Genomic DNA, 23,314 nt, shown 5'->3' with positions numbered 1-23,314 from the left:
TCGTTTCTTTGGAAGAAAAGGGGCAAGTATACATCACATTGACTAGTGGACAAATTTGTGCTGCTCATGAGGAGGAAAATATTGTTGGCCAGAAAGACAAAACATGTTTCAAATTACAGGACAGCTTTGCCCACATCTTAACATGTGGAGAGTATCAACCATGCCTTAAAATGTTCATCTAGACTTGTTTGAGAAAAACATGACAGTACACTTCTCTGCTGCAAGCAGCTGCAAAGTATTAATGCTCATAGTAGTGTTCATTCAGTTGATGTTTTTAATATAAATTACAAAATGCATAAATAAAGAACATTACTGTGTTCATGCTACCCTTAAAAAATCAGGTCCAAATTGAAAATGACATCCTGTGGTTTTGAAGGTCCTTATATCTTTTTCATGAACAAAACTGTAATACCAGTCATAGCAGGAGCAAACAACTCCTGTTCCCACCATTGGAAATACTGTGCCCTTTCACTTCAGAGTAGAGACTAAGAACTTTGTTGAAAACAAATGAAATCTTCAGAGATGCTGTAATTAATGGGGTGTCCCAAATTCTGATCTTGGGTGGGGCAGACAACATCCCAAGTCTACAGGTGGAGACAGTGGTCTTCCCTGGCAAAAGGCATTGAGGCTTAAAGAGCCATGCCCCATCTAACATAGCAATGGCAGAAGTATCCACATGCTAGCCTAGTTGCGTCATTGGCATTTGAAGAGCCAGCATAGTGTAGTAGTTTGAGCATTGGACTACAACTCTGGAGACCAGGAATCGAATCCCTGCTCAGCCATAGAAACCCACTGGGTGACCTTGGGCAACTCACTCTCAGCCTCAGAGGGAGGCAAAGGCAAACCTCTTTCTGAACAAATCTTGCCAGGAAAATCATGATGGGGTTGTCATAAGTCAGAAACAACTTGAAGGCACACAACTGGATTAGAATGAAAACATGGAACGGACTTAGATTTAGGAATGGCTGTTGGTCTGTCACTCTATTCTTGCCCCCATAATGTGAAAGAAAGAAGAGATACCAAAACTCGTGATTATTATTGTCTGTCCAGAAAGATAAGATCCAGACATGTTATCATGAAAATACAAGCACAATTTACCACATCAGGGATCAACCCACACACATGTGAAAGAGCGGGTCAGCATATTGAAATACAGAACTAGCAAATCTTAAGTCTGTGGAGGCGCTTATGTACATCTTGTGAACATTAACCATAATCCATGCATCTCAGTCCATCACATCTTGTATTGTCTGTGATTTAAAATCCTGGGTCCCATGAAATCTTTTGCTCCACTTCCTTTTCATTGAAACAAACAATTTCATCTCCAGCCTCAAACTGAATGTTCTTTTCAAAACTAAGTCCACAATCCATGCCAGTCTTGACTATGGAGATATCATCCTTATGGTGCTTTAGTGACGACAAGGATCCTAGGCAAGATAAAAATAAGCATGAATTGAATTGTAAAGACTTAAGCAATGCTTATTACAGTGTGACAAGAATTTATATAATGCAGAGATGTTCAAATCCATCCTCTTTATGCCCTGTTTAACTGGCAGACACAGTGTTTTAGATTATCCTAAAATGAAGTGTCAGGGAAAAGAAGCAGCTGCAGGATTCCACATGGTAAAGTCCTGGTGGCAGAATTTTGAAGGCTCAGAATTATAACTTAGGAGCTTATCACACTGGGGCTGATTTCAGCATTAAAGAGAGATTAAAGTGTATTTAAAGCATCTCACAAATGAAGGGGAAACGGTGAGCAATTGTGCAAATGATTATCACACGCAATTGTGCAAATAAAGTGATATCAGAAAGGCATTGTTGCTGAAATCCTGAAAGTAAAAAGATGTGCATTAATGCTTCTTTGTCACCACTTTAATGGTGGGTTTTGTGTGATGTGTGAAACCGTTACGCGTAATTATGCGATTTGTCTGAGATATTCATGGGCTAAACTCCTGATCGCCTTCATGTGATAAACTCCTTAGAGTTGCTTAAATTACTGTATATACTCATGTATAAGTCTAGAAATTTAGGTCAAAAAATTGACCCCAAAAAAACTAAGTCGACTTATCCACGCGTCAATGTAAGTACTGTATCTTAACTCTTATTTAAAAGAAGGAACCATCCCCTGGTGAAAGTCAAGAGTATAATCTGTCCTGGAAGCACTGACCCCCTCTACTCTCATCCACTCAACCTTAGAAGTGAGCACAAAGACTGGGTACTTGCATTTCTGAATTTAAGAGACAAATCTGGGGGACAGAAAATTGTGCGTAAGACAGCAGGCAGAAAATATTCTCTAAAGACATGCAGGAACATTGATCAACAACATTAGAAATCTAGCCCCTAAAACCTGAAATGCCCGATATATCTTTTACTCACCTGTCCAAACAATTTCACCATTCCGAATTAATTTAAACTTCATCTTTCTATCTAACAGCCCTTTTTGTACTCTGCAGCCAGCTACTGGGATTTTACTTTTTCCTTCTGTGACTTCAAAGGTTGCTAGCACAACAGCTTCTCCTAAGGGATATGAAAACGAACCATGAGAATCGTTATCAACATTTTAAAAGCCACATAGACATTTTGCTCCCTAAAAAGAAAACAGCAAAACTGCCCCCCCCCCCATACAACTCTACAAAGAAAAACCTGGGTGAGATCCTGTTGGAAAAGTACAGAGGCAGACAGACAGCCTGGTAACGTTCCTGGCAGGCCATTCAATTATTGTGGGAGGTGGGCCGAGCTGGCTTTATGCAAGTATATAAAAATAATGGATACTGGCATAACCAGGAATTGGACTAGAGTAGCATGGAATCAGAGTTGGAAAGGGCCCTAAAAGCCATCAAGTCGCAATTTCCCACCACCACGCACAATGCAGGAAATCCAGCTAGAGCCAAGTCCAGTCTCTTGACATCTTTTGAAGGCGTCCAGAGAAAGAGGCCCTACTACCACTCTAAGCACTGTATGGCCCCTGTATCTGTGAAGGATACAACGGTGGGTAATAGCAAACACTATATTTCCAGTGGATGTTGACTACAGAGTTGCACTGGTGGACCTCCAGATGCCTAGAGAGACCATATTTTTCTAGACATGGGTACAGGACATCATAGGTCCCAGTCCTGAAGATGGTGGTGGGGAGCTTGTATTGTAATTGCTTCCATTGTTGAACCACTCTGTCAAAAGGTTCCTTCTAATGTTCAATCGATATCTATTCACCTGTAGTTTAAGACTATTAGACCTGTTGCTATCCTACCCTCTGGGGCAGCAAAGAAACAAACCTACACCCTCCTCTCTGTGACAGCCTTTTAGATTTTTAGGGTGCAATGCTGTTGTGCCTCAATCTTCACCAAGCTGAACATGCTCAACTTTTCCCCATATGTTTTGTTCATGTATCATCCACTGTTGCGTAGTGGTTTTGAGTGCTGGACTATGACTCTGGAGATCAAAGTTCAATTCCCCATTAAGCCATGGAAACCTACTGGGTGAGTTTGGGCAAATCACACACTCTCAGCCCCAGAAAACCCCGCGATAGAGTCACTTTAGGGTCGCCAGAGATTGGAAACGACTTGAAAGCACACATCAATAATCTTTGCTGAACTTCTCTGAATCTTTCCAACTTATCTATATCCTTAAAATGAGGCGCCCAGAACTGAATTCCAGATAAGGCCTGCCTACTGTAGATTACAGTGAGATTATATGTTGTCTTGGAAACTAAGGTTCTATCAATGCAGGCTAAAATCTTTCTTTCTTTCTTTGCTGTAGCATCACATTGCTGATTTAAACCCCTGATCGACAATAATCCCAACATCCTTTTCACATGTTCTACTGTTAAGTCAAGTATTCCCCATCCTATGAATATGCATTTTATTTTTTTTTGATTTTAAATATAAAATTTTACATTTGTTTCTATTGAATTTTATTTTATTAGTTTCAGCCTAGTTTTATCAAGATCTTTTTGAAGGTCAGTGGTATACCTAATACTTGCTCCTCCACCGAAGGGGGCAAAGTGTGGCTGAGTTCCTCCTGTAAGTCTTCAACAAGCCGGTAGATGATGTTGTGCATTTTTATCTTTATTCCTTTCTTAGCAGCCAGCTTCTGAACAGATTTATTTGCATTCACATTGAACCCATATATAATGCCTGAAAAGCCAAAAAGGAGATGGAAATTATAATTTTAAAAAATAACTAAGAAATACATCAAGAAAAGAAAACCAAAAATTCTGCATCAAGAAAAGCTGAATGCTGCAAACCAAATAAATTATACACACTTGCACGTTTGTTTCTTATTCATGATATATTCTACCTCTGGAAGACATGGGAAGAACATTGGCCAATGTAAAACCTACCAAATATTACTTTGGTTTCTGAGATTTCACCACATCTTGCAGCTGCATGCAACACTAAGCCAGATTTAAGGAATACATGTGTCGTTCAAACTACACACTTGCAAAGCACACACTTCTAAGCACAGGGCTTAGAAACCCATCCCTCACTTTTTTCTTTTTCTCCTCTGTGAATATGTAAACTTGACAATTTCTTGAGCTTGCTGAAGCTTTCCTGGCTGGGTAGTGCTAATACATCATGTTTACTTTAACATACAAAGCAGTTCATATTTTCAAACCCATTTTCACAGCCATCGAGGTTAAAGAATTTTTATAAAAGGAGAAAAGATGATATTCTGCAGTGACATATAATCCACACATCTGCAGAAGTCTATTTTAAAAAAAACCACATCAAAGATACCTTGCTATTTCTTGCGACATTCAACTTCTGTTGATGTTGACATGTTGTTATTGTATGGCTTCAAATCATTTCCAACTTCTGGAGACCCTAAGATAAGTCTATTTGTTCAGAGGGGGTTTGCCTTTGCCTCTGAGGCTGAGAGAGTGTGACTTGCCTAAGGTCACCCAGTGGGTTTTCCTGGCTGAGCAGGGATTCAAATCCTGGTCTCCAGAGTCATAGTCCAGTGCTCAAACCACTACACCACACTGGCTCTCCTTACGTGAAAACTTGCAATGTCTCATTCCTACAAACTGAGCATTTAGCTGTAAGGACAGTATACATCCATAATACATAATGCATGCCCAGCCTAAGGAACTACATATTCACTTAGCCCCAGTATGATACTGTACTGCCAGGGCAGGGGAAGGGTTGCCTTCTCATTTGTCTCACAATGTAGATTGAATTTTTATCTCATTCTGCTGTGCAAATCAAAGACATAGCCATGTTAGCATGGAAAATCAGTATACAATGGGATCTTATAGCTGCTTTGAGATTGAAAGAAAGAAGTTGGTAGTAATAATAATAATTTGTTTTATTTATATACCGCTATTCCAAAGATCATAGCGGTGAACAGCAAGTAAGCTAATTAGACAAGCCTACTTCCTCAGATGCATATTGGAGTGGAGAAACCAGATTTAGACCATTTTACACATTTCAACTAGTTACTGAACTGCTAATTATTTGAAAGCCAAAATTAAAGGGCTCTAGCTATTCAGCTAATTAAAGTACATATTTTCATAGTAGGAACGTCAAAAGCACCACTCGTTACCTTTAAATGTTTCTGCAAGATGTATGTCACTTTCACCAATGTCTCCAACCCCAAACTGGATGACATCTAACTCACACTCCTCATCTGCATCATAGGTGTCGAGGATATTCAAAATGGCTTCCACAGAGCCATCAACATCACCTGTGTGGAACAAGACACCTCATCAGGTTGTGTGTATAGGAACTGAATCCCATACACCCAATGAATATTAGATGAGCTACCAAAAATATACTACTAATGTGTACTAGAAAGGCTGGAAATGTGTAACCCTAAATGATTGGAAACTGAGCAATGAATACAGTTCTGATATATTCTGATTTGGAGTTTGCCTCATTCCTCAAAGGAAAAAAAATCATTACTTCCAATTGACTGACTTCAATGCTGTGGTGCAGTTGGATGCAGTATCCACAGGCCTAACTACAACTGTCATTCCCAACTAGATAAGACTCCTTGAATGAGATTTACCTGTATCATAATTTAACAACTGATTAAATGGGAGTAACCTAGTCCCTACTCCCACTGAATCAGGTGTTGAACCATGTTGTTGTCAAACTAAGGCCACAGTCTACTACAATTAGAGCCCTTATTGTTCCAGGCAAAAGTAATTTTGAATTCTAGTTAGGTGTTGCTCATATCCTATTTGCCTGAAGTCTGGCATTGTGTCATTCTTACTTCCCTTGAAAGACACACTGAATCCAACATGCCACTGCTGCCTCCCTTGGATCTCTTTCTAGCTGTTTTTTTGCAAAAGAACCGGAAAGCATCTGTTTTCCTGCTGCTTATTTCTCCCAGATGCCTTGTTAAGGTTCATGAGATCATGATCTCTCCCTTTGAACTGTCCTTTTTGCCTCAAACCTCCTGCTCAGTTTGTTGCAGAGAAAAAAGTGCAATACCTGCCTCTCCTTGTAGTGGCAGCCACAGTCAATGCCTGGACTTTTCTATTGTATGGTGCTGATGCTAAGTTATTTTTTAAACATTATTTTTCCTTATTAAAATATTTATATCCCTTCCTCTACCATGAGATCTCAGGCAGGCAAACAAATAAAATGGTATAAATGGATTTAAGCCATTTTTTTTAAAGGGAGGCTAGGCTGGTATCCTCCCTGCTTGCCTTTCATCAACAAATTAAGACATTTTTACTTAAGCAGACATTTAATATATAATCATACCAGGGTGGGTGTTTTAACTTTTATATATTTTAATGTAATTTCATACTGTTTTTAGATTATTTAAACTGTTTAAAAATTTTATTGTAGTTTTTTAAAATGTTTTTATCTGTGAGCCACCTTGGGTCCCTTCTGGGAGAAAGGCAGCAAACAAATTAATTAATTAAACAAACATGCATACATTTAAAAATCACTAGGTTGAAACAGCAGAAAACACTAAAACAGTTAAAACCATGTACATGTACACTTTAATAGCAGTAAGATTAAAGGCAAAAAGCTTTAATAAAAAGCCATGTTTTAACTTGGTGCCTAAAAGAGGCCACTGCTGGTGCCAACCTGTCACTGCATGACATATCATTTCCACTAGTGCAGAGCAGTTCCCCCATCATCAAAATGGATCTCAGCAAGGTGCTCCTTTTTGGGATGTCAGGCTCAGAAGAACAGACACCAACAAGGGTAAATAAATGGCCACAATGGACTCTACCTCTGATAATAACTGGGAGCGTGTTTTTCTCGCTCTCCATTCTTTCTTTAGGTCGAAAAGCCATCTCATGCCTTTTGGCTTTGAACAACACTGCCCTCCTCTGTCTCCAGGTCAGGTTGATCAGGTCTTCTCGCACCTTCTTGTAAGCATCCTGATGCTCCTTCTGTTTTGCTTCTATGACTTCCATATCCTTCTTTGCTTTCTCTTGCTGCTCAGCATATGTCCGCCATTCAACAACTTCACGAGCTCTTTGCTTGGGAGAAGAACAACAAAAAGAATTGGCTCGATCAGAATAGATCAGTGCATATAGGATTACTGATTTTGGACCCTAAGTTACTTTTCCATTTTCAAGAGTCTGGGTGACACAGAAGAGGCAATTTCTGCCAGTTCTACCATCCATTTGAATACTTTCTCTCACACCCCATTTCCCAACCTCCAACCCTTAAAAGAAATTTTTTGAAAGGCACACAGACTCTAAGCAGAAAGTGAAGCAAAAGGAGAGTTGAGAAATGAAGTTAATATGATTCCAACAGCCAGCTTGATATTTCTGAGAAGTGTAACGGCAATAACCATTGTACCTAGTATTCAGATACTTTTAAACATAGAGATTACATTTATTCTTCTTATATATTGGATTGAAAATCTCAGGCCCAATTGAGTCCTCTAGGATTCCCCAAATCACCATAGTCCCTTCCTTATGATACCATACTTGGGTGGCCTCTCATTTTTGTACATGTTTTCCCCCGTTCTATCAACCCGAAATGACTCCTTTAAAAATTTGGTCAGTTTTTGCCTTGGCTCTGCCCACTCCTGGTTATATGTCCATCGAGACTGGATCTTGAGCTAAAAGAGACTCCCCACATTTTTTACAGTGGGAACTTGTTATCTGTGGACTTGTCATCTGTGGATTTAGGCATCCCTGGATGGCAAGCTGCCCGTTGTCCCCAATGGCGGTGCATGCATGTGGCTGCGCTGCCATTAGGGACAGCCCATTGTCCCCAGTGGCAGTGCGTGCACATGGCCACGATGCCACTGATAATGGGACTTCACTAATGGCGGCATGGCCACGTGCACGTGCCACCATTGGGGATAATGGGACTTGAGGTCCTGTGGATTTTGATATCTGCAGTGAGCATCTGGAATGGATCCCCCATGGATACTGATATCCCACTGTATATATAAATCTCCATTCTCACCTCTACTTCTGACATGCTTTAGTGGAAAGAAGAGAGGAGAATGCAGAGCAGGTGCGGCCCCATACACAGAGCACATGAATCCCATATTGCCTTCTAGAATGCTCCCCCTTACCACCTGCCATGAGCTCAAAGCAAGTAAAAAGGGTAGAACAGCTTAACAACACCATACAAGATAATGGATTGGAAGGATACAGGCCTTCGCAGGGCAAAACCAGCTTGCAACTGCCTTTAGTTTCAGAAATGTCAATGCCTTATTGTGCTGCTACAGCAAAAGCTATTCTGTTTTTATTTAACCCCTAAATTCAACTATTCCTTCTGTCTAGGACTTCTGACATATAGATGGCCCTCTACTGCATCCTCCAGGCCTGGAAACATTTGTCCAATGATAAAACCAATCCTGGAGGCACTAGGTTTAAATCTTAGAACAGGATGCTGCCGGTACCTCAGACTCAACTTCAAGGATTTCCTCTCCTGCTGAAGGGACCTCCTTCCACCCCACAATCTCCACTGGCATGGCCGGAGAGGCAGTTTCCATGGGTTTGCCATACTCATCGAACATCAGGCGCACTTTGGCCCAGCTTTTTCCTGCAACCAGAATACAGCCCTTTCTCAGAGTACCTCTTTGGATGATGGCAGTGGTCACTGGACTAGGATACGGTGGGGTGCAGGTGGGAGGAAAAGGAGAAAGAAGGAAGAGTAACATCTAGTTTCACATTACAACTAAGTATGTACTTTCAAAAAGTGTTTTTGTAAGTTATGAGCTATCTTAAAAGCGTTTTTGGACGATGGCAGTAGTCAATGAACTAGAGTCGGTTGAAGTGGGGGTCAAGTGGGAGGAAAAGGAGAAAGAAGGAAAAATGACCTTTAATTTCACATTTACAACTAAGTGTGTGCTTTCAACAAATATTTTTGTAAGATGTGAACCATCTTAAAAGTGTTCTGGAATGAAAATGTGAGATATAAATATTTCCATATGTAAATAAATTCACAACATATAGGCAGGTTACAAACCGCCTGTTTGGGGCGGGCTGCACCCACCCCTTTCCCTGCTGTATCGGGGCCTTAGTGTCTAGAGCGGCAGCCGCTGAGGCCCCGATCTGCCGCTTTTCGGGCTGCGGGGAAGTGGCAAAAGGCCCCTTCCCCGCAGCTTGAAAAGGGGTGTCCCTGGGGCTTCAAGCCCCAAGGACACCCCGCAGCGGCGGGAAGGAGGAGAAAGGGGCCACTTGGCCCTTTTCTCCTTTGGTCCGCTGGGCACAGCCGCGTGAAGGCTGCGCCCAGCGGACCAAACCAGGAAGGAGCTCCGAAATGGTATGTGCTCCGCAGGTACTTTCTAGCCCGTCTGTAACGGGCCATAGTTTCTATGTTCTTTGACATTTATTACTTTGTATATTGCCCTTCTCCAGATAGTTTGGGGGAGCACAGATATATTCTCCAACTGCAGGTAGCATCACAATATAGGATAATCTAGAGATAAAAATCAGCCAGGAAGCTCTGCAGCTGCCTGCTCTCTTTTTAATCAGTTCCTTCTTGCTCTATATCCAATTCACTAGCCCCTAAATTACAGCACTATTTCAGATGTGCAAGTATGCTGGGTTCACATTAATTTCATTATTGCAAAGTTGGAATAATCATAATATTAAATGGAAAACAAGTCATCCCTCACCAAAAAACAAAAAACAACAACAACAACAAAACCTCCTGATTAAACTTAGAACAATATTTTCCAGCCTGGTGCCCTCCGGATATGTTGGGGGCATAACTCTTCAGTCAACATAGTTTCTGGAGAAGCCCAATTTAGAAGAAATCTGAATATATAAACACATTCATATTTTCATCAGCAAAAATTAAAGTAAATATCATTGGTTGGATTATTTACTAAAGCAGGACGTTTTTGAAACATTACTTTGTTTCTAAACAACAACAAATGCTTCGTTACAAATTCCAGTGCAATTAATGGCCAGGGAAACTGGAAGTTCTGTTATGGAATGATAAGATGCATGCCTATGGCTTACCCTTTTCCTTTATCAGTGCGAGACTCTACTATGGTACCTTCTACCAGGCCTGTGCAGTCTGCCTTCAGTTCCAGCACCTCAGCAAGAGCTACGGTAGCCTCAGCTAAAGCCATCAAATTGTCTCCCTATACCAAACAAAAAAGCCCCCCCCCCCCCAAAAAAAAAAAGTTAGGAATACAGCAGGATCAGAGAAATGAAACCTAGTGTACACATTGTGGTGTCAAAGAAGACTTTTAGACCTAAGATGTGGGTTGCCCCAAAGAAGAGAAGTTAGGAATAAGCACAATTAAACGTCATATGGATACTACTTTTGAGTGCTTTGGAACATTTGCAATAGCATGGGGAAAAAAACCACCATCCAATCAGTATGGAAACAGACGGTGTGTGAATGTCTCACTGCACAGTGACAGCCTTCATAAACAGAAATTTAAAGATACCACTATATGTCATCATGCTTTCTGCTGGCTATTATTTTGCAACAGCTTTTTTTTTAATGTTGCTTTTTTGGTCCCCTCAATTAAAATTATTCTTCATGAGTGTCCTTACACACACACCAACTAGTTCCCATTTATTACCACACTGTGGATTGACACCTGAAGAGAGATATTTGATGGGCAGATTGACACACAACTTTTTTCACTGTGAAAAAATACACCTTCCAGCAGGAACTAACTTATAGAACAATGAAATATGCTTTTAGATCAGGGATCAATAAGTGTTTGAGAAAGTTTCCTGTCCTTATGCCCTTTGCATGATCTTCTTTAACGTAGAGCTCCACTATGCAGAGACTTCAGAATGACAGCTAGCAGTGGAACAACTGACCATGTAAAGTCAGCCATCAACACCACACTACTTGGTTTCCAGGGCCAGCTTTCACTGTCTAAAAATAAAACCCACATTTGCATAAAGGTGGTGCTGAAATTGGTTTGCATTACCTTTAATGCAGAGATATGGACAGTCTGAACATCTCCTCCATATTCTTCACAAACTACATCATGAACCAGCAGTTCTTTCTTCACTCTTTCAGGATCAGCTCCAGGCTTGTCACATTTGTTGATGGCAACAACAATAGGAACTAAGAAAGAAAAGAGCGAGAGGAGGTTGACGGGCAAACACAGCCAGAGAACTTGCAGCTTCACTGAGCAAAAGGACTTTGACATTGCTTTATTTTCATGATTTCAAAGAGCAACTTACAGATATGTATCTAATATGTGGAACTGGGACTAGAGAAGAAGACTAAGCACAAAATGTTAACAGGGACACTTCCCCTACTTCACAAGCAAGAGAATCCTGGTGTACCTTTGGCATTTTTAGCATGCTGAATTGATTCCACAGTCTGTCTCATCACACCATCTTCTACAGCAATCACTAATATAACAATGTCAGTGATGTGTGTGCCTCTTGCCCTCATGGCTGAAAATGCAGCATGGCCAGGAGTATCCAGGAATGTTATCTTTTCCCCAGAAGGCAAATGCACTGCAAAACCAAAAGAGAACAATTGGAAATATATACAATTTCTTTTTAACTAAAAAGACTATGCTCCTTGCACCATGAAAAACCATCTGGAAAGCCAAAGAAACCGCACTGAAATGAACAAGAGATGTGCTAATGCTGGAGGCTTACATGGGACAGATTCCTGGTGCCCCACTTTACTAGGAAAAAGGTGTCATTTGGGTTCTGTATGTTAGGCAGGGGACAGCCTGGAGCTGATCCATCCAAAAAGGACGGTCTCCCGGCGCCTAGTTTTGGTCCGTGGAGAAGCCACAACCTCCAGACCACGGGGCTTCCCCGCGGACCAAAAAGAACCCGCGAAAAGTGGGTTCTTCTTGCGATGCCATAATGACATCACAGAAGCACTGTCCCAAGACACCCCTCGCACATGACGAGGGCGTCGTTTTCGGCCCACCTGGACTGGGCCTTAGTAAACTAAATATCTTGGCCTGGTCCTGTTAGTAACATATTACAGGCATAAAGCAACAGTATGCTGGTGTATATCTTTTTGTGGACAATGCGGAGGATGATATTCCTTTCCTTCCTCCCTACTGACAAAAGCTCCTACCTTTTACTTGCTGTAGAATTTAGTCCCTCTCTTACAGACATTTTATGCCTGACTGGAGGTGGAATGGAGAGGTGTCTGGTTATGTCCCCATAGCTTGACATAAAATTATGGCATCATCTTTTGACACCTTTGGAGGACCCCAGAAGACTCCAATGAAGGGTGTAATCATTTCAGCTCTGACTATGGGGAAAACTACATAATAGGGTTGCCATAACTTAGGAACAACTTGAAGGCACACAATAACAACATCATAGGGGGGGAAAGGATACTGAGGCTGAAAGAACAAGTAGTGGCTTTTTTAAAATGATTGCCTCATGAATTCATGGCAGAATCAAAATGTGAACTGGACTCACAAAGAGTTACATCTGAGCAATTACTCTGCATGAGCTCAGAGTGTATGTCTTACATGTATAAGGCTAAGGCACAATGTTTATAAGGAGATGTAAGGCTACCTTATAAATGATTTTTAAAACTCAAAATTATTGATTGTATTCAAGAACATTTAGCTGGCAGAATAAATGTGATGCAGGGTGGGAAGGCTATGCTATTGAGATATTATTAGACTCCAACTCTCAAAAGTTCCAGCCAGCATAGTCAATGATGGGAGCTGTAGTCCAACATCATAATCTGGACAGCCACAAAGGGTCAGCGTGCTCTAAAAGACAAATCTTATAATTAATGTGATTCAAATACTTTAAGTGACTCAAATAAACCATACCTAGAAAGGCCCCAATGTGCTGGGTGATGCCTCCTGCCTCTGTTGCTGCCACCTGAGTTTTTCGCAGGCTGTCAAGCAGTGTGGTTTTCCCATGGTCAACGTGGCCTAGTATGGTAACAACTGGAGGCCTTGGGATTAATAAAGCTGGATCTGCTGGAGGCCTGGAATGAATACCGCCACAATCAGTTTTGCAAACGAATGAAACCTTCCTTATGCTTCTCCTAAACATTCTTTTCCCTATCAGAGTCTATAAAATTCTTGAGCAGCAATGATCTTTCCATGTGATCATCAGCCAGAGATGAATCAAGATGTATGAAAGAGGAGGGGAGCACAGATTTATAGCTAAATAAAACATGGTGCTCTCTTTACATCCAAGGGTTTTATTTCTCCTGGTGCTTCTTAATTCACTGGGTAAGAAATAATAAGATTTGCTATGCTGAGTTTTATTTGAGCCCTTAAAAATCACTGATGTAATATATCGTAAGTAAGCAAAACTCTCACAGGACTGTAGATGTATTATTTTCTTCTAGGCTATCAATGTACTACTAAATGTCTAACACAGAAATAAAGCAAGTAAAACTGCTTATGGGCTAATAACATGTGCGACTATAAGTTGGAGGGACTCTCTGTGGTAGAACCTGGAGGCACAAGCAAGACTTCTTTCCCAATAAGGAGGAACCAGCAGGGGCAGCCAATCTAGAGAAATTAAGAAGTAACTCACCTGGCTACTGGCCTGAGCAGGTTAAACACCAGCAAGCAGCCTTGTAAAAGCTAACCAGAAGGATGAGCAGGAAGAAGTCAGCAGAAGCAGTAAATCTGGCTTTACTGGCAACCTGGTCAGGCAGGGTGAGGCCCCTGTTCAGCAACCCATATGGTGGTGACAGTGGGGCCAGAAACTATTCCAGGTTGCCAGACAATACAACATCCCCGGGCTTCCTCCTAGTGCCAGCAAATTGTAATGGTAGCCAGGCTAAAGCCAGAGGGATTTTTTGCAGCCTGTAGGAATTTCCCAGCCTCTGGAAGAAGGAAGCAATCACATCCAAGGTGAAGGTGTATATACATATCCAGGGATTGTAGGGCCCTAAGGCAATTGAAGAGGCTCAGGTTGGAGAGGGCAGGCCTAGACCAGTGTTCATGATGTGAGTGTTGCTAACATGGTCTGCAACTGTCAATAAAGCACTTCTGAACTGCCTCTCACAGTGGACCTCTTATGAACTGCAAAGAGGAGTTAGCATTCCTTTCCCAGAGGAGGACATCACAGTTTACATGAATTGAAAGCATCACTTTAAATATAGTGCTTTGGTTCCTAATGTTTGTGCTCAGTAACTGAAGAAGGGTCTGTTTATAGGACACTTTCTCCCAAGTGTAACTCTTCTTCCAATTCTGAGAGCACATTCCATCCCCAGTGCAAAGATCAAAACTGATTAACTGAACATTAAAAGCAGCTGAGGCCAAAACTGATACAAATATAAAAACATGATATACACAAATCAAACAAACAAATGGAGGAAAAATAGTTAACTGGAGACATTACCTCCTTACAGCATCTTTGTTTTCTTTGATTTTTTCTTCTTTCAACTTGGCCCATTTGTACTTCATGCCAGATTTTTTAATGATGTCTTTGATCCATGCTTCATCTAAGATTGAACCTGGTTCTAGTGAGTCCAGATTGACACTTGTGTTTAGCAATGCTTCATATATATGATCTGAGTGTAGAAAAAGGAAATGGTGTTGGATGCTCCAGTCTCAAAAAGACCTCTGTGAGGATGGAGAGATGCTTTCTCATGTAGGTTGGAGGCTAAGGATGGAGTCTGTAGCCATTAACACAAGGGTCACTCAATTTAGCCCTTGACATTTTGCCACATTTTCATGTAAAGATCGCATTTCAGTGCCTTGATTATTATTACCATGCTTGCTAAGTATATTTCATGTGGTGAAGAAATCTAAATGAAACCCGTTAAAAAAATTACAAAGGATTCCCCCCCCCCCCCACCAAAAATAAACAGAACAAAAATGAAACAAAAGAAGCATCCAACTGGGATCAATTCTACAGGAAAATCTTTTAATTCAGACTTTTCTCAGATGAAAGTAGCTCAAGCACATCGGAAGCAGATGGCTGAGGAATGCTCTGGAGAATGAAAGACATCTTGTGCAAATCTCCTTCACAGGCCTTTGTGGTAATGGAAAGACAGGAAATACTGAAACAATTAAAGGGGCTAATGAGTGCCATGAGCGCAGCTACAGAACTCCAGAGTCAGCAGATATCAGACATAACCTCTCTCCCCTGTCCTGAGAAGGTTGTGAAACTGAATGGGCAAGTAACTGGCACAACACAGAAGGTCGGACACAAGGGGGTTATTGGTGTATGATGTTATTCCTGCTTGGAAGACCTACACTGAATTCAACAATCACCAGAGCAAACCTGGTGGACTAATACGGATGACTATTTCATTCACTGCATGGTTACCGGTACTATCTTCTGTTTGTGTTTTTTTGACTCAGATTCCACTTTACTTATTGAAGTGCAAGTCTAAATCAAGATAAATAGGGGATGATTACCCAGAGGTGGAAGAGTATGTCATTCCCAGATAGCTCCCCGCACAAAACCCCCAGAGGGAAATTTGAGATTTGTTTTCCCTTGCAGTAAGAGCCAGAGCATTTCCCTTTCCACCTGTACAAAAAAGTTATTAAAAAAAAAAGAAGAAGAAGTGAGAGTCATTCATCTTCCCCTGCCTTCCTCTGGCTAAAGTAATTCAGTGTATATGAATAAAAGAAGCTGTCAGAGTACTAGTCTACTGAGGCTAGGTCTCCCTGCTTTGGCTGACAGCAATTTTTCAGGATCTCAGAAGGGAGAGGGGAAGGCTTCACCTATGTCTTTATGCATTGCTCTTGCTAGGTCTTCCACAGTCATCCTGGGTCGGATCTCAACTTCCTGCTTCTCTGTTTTTGATTGTATTGGTCGCAGTTTTTCTTTGTTAGACTTTCTCTACAAGAGAGGTCAAGACATGTACAGAACTGAACAGAAAAGGATTGAGGAGAAAAGAGTTTCAAGAGAAATTATAAAAACTTTAAATCTTCAATTGTTAAGTAGTTTTGTTAATAATGCAATTAACATGTTTCAGTGATCTTTAAATCAAAATTACAGGATACAATTGCAAGATACAATTAACACACAACCTGTCTCCACATTTCTTTACCATAGAAACATACATGTTTATAAAAGAAAACTATTTTGGATGTTACACATATAGGCAGGAAATTCATGGCCGTCTTCCCTATATTTCATTCTCAACCAAATTATGTTGCAATGTGTGATAAATCTTAAAGGTGTTTTGATATGGTCAAAGCATAGATAAGATTAATAATCTGTTCCCTTCCAGCTCAGGTCAGTCAAGCAATTTCTGTGTCCCAACTTTGAGATTACCACCAATTCCGACAGCCATGTGTTAAAGGTGTTTTTTTCTTGGGGCCTGTCCTTCACGAATTTTTGTACAAATCATTTTGTTTCAACAATGTGTGTGAATTAATATGTGCCTTCAAGTTGCCTGCTGACCTATGGTGACTCCATGAATTTCATAGGGTTTTATAGGCAAGGAATACTTAGGAGGTAGTCTTGCCAGTTTCCTTCTTTATAGACCAACACAAAAAATAAGTTACATATCAAGCATGGGGTGGGGGTGAGACAACATGCAAAAATCAAAAGGGATATGGGGTTGACATAAGTGGTCAGATCATGGAAATAAGAAAAAAATATTGTTTACTTTCAATATAAATCAAATATAAAGACAACTGAAGCATGTACCCATATAAACTATATGTAGATACAATTGAATTAAAAGATTTTTAAAACAACTTATATGAAGCATCTTCACTACATAGGTTGGTAATGGTCTACCTATGTTTACTCCTAATTTCTTCAGTTGCCATAAAAATGCTACTTTACAGGTAAGAAATTTAATTGCAACAGATTTATCTACATCATTAGGAGATAAAGCACCTGAAAGTCTATAAGCTGCAACAGACTGCTATAATCTCCAATAGGAAGCAATATCTGAGAAAGCCTTTCCCTGCCTAGCACACTTAAGTATGGGCATCCACTTCCACCAGTTTCAGCCAGGACAGTAAATGGTCAAGTCTTATGGGAGTTGTAGTCCAAACTATTTAGAGGGCACTCACTTGGGGAAAGCAAATTTAATTGAATTAGACAATAGACTGTGGAAAGCACACTCTAGGCAAATAAGACTCCATTCTCCCTTTTCTTCAGACTCATTCCTAGGCCTAGGATTTTCAAAAAACAAAACAATAGGATCTCCCTTCATTATTTAAAAATGTTTGAGCATCTCTTAATAATCTTGGCCTTTTAGACTTCAAACATTTATTTGGAAGTGATTGCCAATGAAATCAACGCCACTGTTTTCCCCCGCAAGGAAACATAACTGAGTGCCAAGAAAGAATAGTATCTTTTCTCACAGTAACTGAACATGTGGGGACTGTATAGGGCTGCCAAACTGAGCTGAGTGTCTTGTACAAAGAGAACATACAGAATGTCTTTCTTTCCCTAGAATGAACAAAGCTCTTTCAAAATAACGTATCTCCAAGGAGAAGCACAGTGATTTCTGCTTCTGAAAGGATTCAGTGTACTTTTTTCTGTCTAAGTAATATTAGCACAGAATGCCTTTGACTACATATATGACTTACCTCCACAGAGCTAAGACCAAGGTTTTTAAATCATAAAAAAGTGAAAAATAAATGAAATGACTGATCATGTTTATTTTCCAAACTGGAGTATGAATTAGCCTAAAAGCACCAGATCCCACCTAAGCTTGGAAGCTAAGCAGGGTCAGTGCTGCTTAATACTTAGATGGGAGACCGCCAATGAATACCAAGTGCTGTTGGCTATATTTCTGAATAAAGAAATGGCAAAACCACCTCTGAGTATTCCTTGCCTATGAAAACCCATGAAATTCATGGGGTTGCTATAAGCTGACAGGCAACCTGAAGGCACATACACAGGAATTGTGCAACCTGCCAAGCTACCTCAGTGTAGTCTTTTAGGCCCTCCTCCCTAAAATGTTCTCATCGAAAAATAAACAATCACACCCCCAGAAGCCTCCAGGGGGCATGATTGTCCAATTTTAACTACTGTATTTCCTTTCGGGGCTTGCATTAGCCTTCTGATCACTTCTGGTTGTGTGTGTGTGTGTGTGGGGGGGGTGCAGTTTGCAGCAATCAGGGGTCTGCTTTATACTTTCTTGCTAAGGCAAATAGGATCTCAAACAATGTTGGGTGGTTTGAGACTGAGCAAGCATAATGAACAATAAGGTAACTCAAGAAGGTTCTGGTTTCTTTTATTCTTCTAGCATCAGGACATTCTCCCCTACTTGCTTAAAGCTGGATCTAGCTGATGAATGGGACAGAAGTCAGGAGCAATAGCTCTTGCTTAAAAACCCACATTTTATTATTTCTTCAGTGCAATCTCAGATCTGCACAAACAGCTAAATTCACATGTAGTTATGTGAAAAGATCTCCAGCATTTACTCCATTTAACAGGAGCTGATGCTACGTTTGAGAAATCATGTGTGGGACACAACATAAAGGAAGTTCACAACACAATCTCCTTACTTCAAGTTCTAAAAAAAAACTTGATAAAGCATTAAGCAATTTGTTGTGCCACATTATCCTGCCAGATTTTTTTTTCTGACAGGTCTCTCTTCCAGGTTTGTCGTTTCAAGATGTTCTGGGCAAAAAGCACACACAAGTGCGTTCAGAAAGGTTCAAACGCTTGCACACATCTCTTTTGCATTAATCATCATTAAACAAAACTCACTGAAGATCCCTTTACAAACAACACAGGCTTTCATTTTGTAGGTTGGAAACACACAACAGGAGTTCTTGGAATGAAAAATAGAGGAGCTGTTAATTACCTCCTTGGTGGTTAAAAGCCTGAATTGTGACACTGTGTCTGGCTGCCAGAACAGAGGGTGCAGCTGAACCGGGCACATGGGGCAGGCAGATGACAAGACAGGCTTCCACTGTGTTCGGTGTACTTTCCCATAAGCCAGAGAGTGCAGCTGTCTGCAAGCACGATGCAGCTGGGCCAAGTTCTCCAACGTCAGCATCACCCTCCAGTTCATTTCTTCTCTGCAAACAAGGACAAACGTTGCTTCAGTGGGTCACTTTTCAAGGTGGACTGACTGCCCACAGAGAAGGGGCCTGAGATGCACAAGACGACAGGGATGCTGTACTTCAGTTCTGTAGAAACAGAAATGACAGCAGGCATGGCTGATCAGGCAGGGAGAAAGCAAACCTGTATTTGCTAAGACCCTTATTCTGCATAACTATTAAAGAGTACTTAGACTGAGAAAACCTTCTTTTGTTCTGGTTCCCCTTAACTTATAAAATCACATGTTGTCAAGTTCACACTCCAAGAAGAGTCTTCATGTATATTTAAGCATGGCCATCTCCTTAGATATGATTTGTGCTACACATGTCAACATTTTCCAAGAGGATAGTCAGAAACAGAAAAGGTGATACCGTCAGTTGTCTGTATCCATAGATTCAACCATCCATGGCTTGAAAAATGTTTCTTTTAAGGAAATTCCAAAAGGCAAATGTTGATTTTGCCATTTTGTATAAGGGATACCATTTTACTATGCCCTTGTATATAACAGGACTTGAGCATCCATGGTTTCTGGTATACACAAGGAGCTTTCGAACCAAACCCCAGCAGATACCAAGGGCTCATTGCAATTATATGGTCATTTTCCTGAGAGCCTTGGTAGAATACAAAAGACTGATTTATTATGGCATATTCTTTTGTAGGAGAGCCAGTGTGAGGTAGTAGTTTGAGTGTTGGACTAGGAGTCTGGGAAGGACGCTTCAGATCTCCACTGGGCCATAGAAACCGACTAGGAGAAAGTCAGTCTCTCAGTTTCAGAGGAAGGCACTGGCAAACCTTCCCTGAACAAACCTTGCCAAGAAAAACTGACGATAGGCTGCCATAATTTAGAAATTAATTGAAGGCACACAATAACATTCTTTTATGGATTAGAATCCACTTCATCACACACAGAATGTTATCCTTAGTTGGCAGGTTTGTATATAGACCACTATAGGGATTTATATTGGGCTCAGATGCAGTGGCATCACTGGGGGTGCGGACCACACCAGGTGACATCCGAAGGGGAGGTGACACCACTGCTCCTGAAACACCTACCTTTGGGCAGAAACTGGGCGTGACATTCATCTGTGTCTCTTTAAAATGCCTTAAGAGACGGTGGGAGTGAGGCTCAGTGGGAGGAGAAAAGATAGGCCCCACAATTTTATTTGAAATTTAGAATTTCATAGTTTTAAAATTTTCTTTAAAAACATCATATTTTCACCAAATCTTCAGTATGTACATGTAAGTACATTTAGGCTGTGCATATGCTATTGTAATTTGAGTGTGTAATTTTAATTTTGCCAATTGTTTTATGGCACAACTATTATGACAGTGGTATATGGGAATTAAGATTTACGAGTACCATTAGTTCAAAACAGCATTATTAAGGATTTCGAAATGGGAGGAGGCCTATGGGGGGGTGACACCATGAGTTTCCGCACCGGGTGACACCAGTCCTGGGGATGCCACTGCTCAGATGACAACGACACCCAGAATATAGAGTTGGCTCCAGTGTGTTTGTGACTCCACAAACTGAAAGGCTTTCTGCATTCATAGATGGGGCCAAGATACAGCAGAGTCCTGCCGTGGAGAAAGGGGGGGAAGTAATGTTCACCGATTGCCTACAGAACCAGCGTGAAACCTGTCTGCTCCCTGTTTCATGAACAGGACTATGGAGATAAGCAGCTAGGATCCATTGTGTGAGAATTACCTTCAAGCTTAACAGTTACCACTCTTAACTATCAAGTCTAATTATCACTTACTGAGCATTATACATTTCATTCTCATTTGACCACACGGTAAAAACAAAAACCCTGACATGTGAGTGTGAATGGAGGACAGGCCTTTACGCATTTGATGGACTGTGTTTATGATGGCTAATGCCACAAGCAGATCTTTCACTGCATTGCAAGCCTTACTGACTTATGGAGAGAAGGCTGGGAAAGTGCTGGTGGCGCAGTGGTTAAATTGCACCGCTCACTCAAAACCACAAGGCTGCGAGTTCAAGACCAGCAAAAGGTCCCAAGCTTGGCTCAGGAAGTTGCTAAAATGAGTGCCCAGGTTGTTGGGGGCCATTAGCTTCCAGTCGTAAACTGCTTAGACACTGCTTAGGCGGTATGAAGCAGTGTATAAATGAAGCTTGTTTGTTTGTTCCTATCACTGTGAAAGAAAGCCAGTGAGGTTTAGGGGCTTGAGTAGTGGACTAGGGCTTTGGGGGACCAGGGTTCAAATCCTCACTGAGCCAAAAGTCACATGAGGACCTCAGAGGAAGGCCATGGCAGCCCCTTCTCAACAAATCTTGCCAGGAAACCCCCTTGATGCCCCTCTGGGCTGTTGCCAGACGCTGGGAGTGACCCGAAGGCTGAGAAGGACGCTTTCTCTGGGACATTTGCACCAGTTGTTCTTTGGTTCCTTCGATTTAACTCTTCAGTTCTAATTCAAGCTCAGACATTATTAGCGCACGCATGGCCTGCTAGTTTTATGTTCCTTGCATTCATTGGCATTTCTGCCCTTCCCCTGAAGACTCCCACCGCTTGTGTTCATCTTCATACAGCTGTACTGAAGTATACATACAGCCACAACAATAGTTCTTCCTTGCAGTGTTTTGTTGTTTTGTTTTACTGCGGTGTGCACACAAATTGGGAAAAGGCTTTGGCCTTTCAATAGCTCTGTGCCAGGATCCTATTGCAGCCTCCTTTGGCTTTTGTGGGCCTTCCAGCCCTTTCTGCTGCTGGGCCTTGTTCCTGGTGAGACTTGCTCAGATCATGTGCCATTCACCGCCTTCCTCTGAGGGAGAAGGAGGGGCCTCGGCCAAAGGCAGCCAGTGGGTCTCTGGGGCCAAGGGGCATCCAAGCCATGGCCCCGACTGCACCCTCCTGGCTTTCGGATTTCAGAGTCTCCCAGGAGACAGAGCTGCATATATATATATGAGAGAGAGAGAGAGAGAGAGAGAGGGGGGGGGGGAGAGGAAGGAAGGAGGGAGGGGCGGGGCTTGAAAAGGAAGCCATCTCGAGGGAGGAGGGAGGGGCTGGGAAGGGCGAGCTTCTTCTCGCGCAGCGCGGAGGGAGGATACAGGAACAGCCACCGCTCCTCCAATCAGAACCTCTCCCTGCTAACGGTCACTTCATGACAAGCCACGCCCACTCTTACTCCCTCTTCGCCCCCTCAACGCCGCGCCTGCGCACTCGGCAACCAACGTCTCCCTCCCAACTGCTTCATCCTCTCATGAGCATGCGCAGTATTCCCTCCCCCTCCATCTTGTGGAAAGGAGGGCCACCGGCCGTTTCTTCTCTCCCCGTTGCTTCCCCTCATTCCTTCCTCACCACACTCCCGCCGTTTCCGGGTTACCTACTTTTCTCCCGAAGACCCTTTTCACAACAGGAGCCCTAAGAGCCGGCTGCAGCCCTTAACAACATTTCTCACGGCCAGGCCCTCGGCAGAACAGAGCAGGCGCACTGTCTCTCCCGCGCATGCTCAGTAGCGCGCGCCGAAGCTCCCGCGCCCTTTTCTTTTGCCCACACTTGTCAAGGGCCGGTGGGCGGGGCCACAAATCACGTGGTGACAAGGACTCAGGCCCACTTCTTTCATGGCACCGGAAGAGGCGGGGCTAGAAGGGAGGCTGCTTGGAGGAGCCCATTAATAAAGCAATGTTTCCCAATCAGCGTCTTAGTTAATTCATTATAACTCAGAGAGAGAGATTCTCTCTATATATTACTTATATAATTCATTGTAACTCAGAAATTTATATTATATATACAGTGCAATATATGTGTGTGTGTATATATATGTGTATATATATATATATATATATATATGGTCTATATATTATGCTACATTTATAACAGGCGTTCATGTTATATATATAATTTTAATTATATAACATAATTCATTATAACAAACATAATATAATTATATTGCATATGTAATTCATTAGAACTCATGTTTATATTACATACACATTATTTCACATATATA

General features: G+C 41.6%; 1 protein-coding gene across 2 annotated transcripts; it reads right to left on the bottom strand.

The window, feature by feature from the left end:
* Positions 1–34: 34 nt before the first annotated feature.
* Positions 35–22,996, bottom strand: MTIF2 (mitochondrial translational initiation factor 2). Of its 2 annotated transcripts, none has more exons than XM_089528893.1 (14): positions 22,692–22,996; positions 19,104–19,431; positions 16,048–16,165; positions 14,714–14,885; positions 13,180–13,340; positions 11,702–11,878; positions 11,338–11,477; positions 10,403–10,527; positions 8,833–9,037; positions 7,195–7,447; positions 5,545–5,685; positions 3,969–4,133; positions 2,377–2,517; positions 35–1,427 (listed from the first exon to the last, which is right to left on the bottom strand). In XM_089528893.1, the coding sequence occupies exons 2-14, from the start codon at positions 19,311–19,313 to the stop codon at positions 1,258–1,260; spliced, it is 2,178 nt and encodes a 725-aa protein (XP_089385019.1). In that variant the 5' UTR covers positions 19,314–19,431; positions 22,692–22,996; the 3' UTR covers positions 35–1,257. The 2 variants fall into 2 exon arrangements, with proteins under 2 accessions (XP_089385019.1, XP_089385020.1); XM_089528894.1 differs by having other exon boundaries at positions 19,104–19,320.
* Positions 22,997–23,314: the final 318 nt, after the last annotated feature.

This window comes from Sceloporus occidentalis, unplaced genomic scaffold (genome assembly GCF_023333645.1).
Source record: "Sceloporus occidentalis isolate IW3139 unplaced genomic scaffold, rSceOcc1.0.p SCAF_6, whole genome shotgun sequence".
NCBI lineage: Eukaryota > Metazoa > Chordata > Lepidosauria > Squamata > Phrynosomatidae > Sceloporus > Sceloporus occidentalis.
The sequence above is the reverse complement of the archived record's forward strand: the minus strand, read 5'-3'. Positions and strand labels throughout refer to the sequence as shown.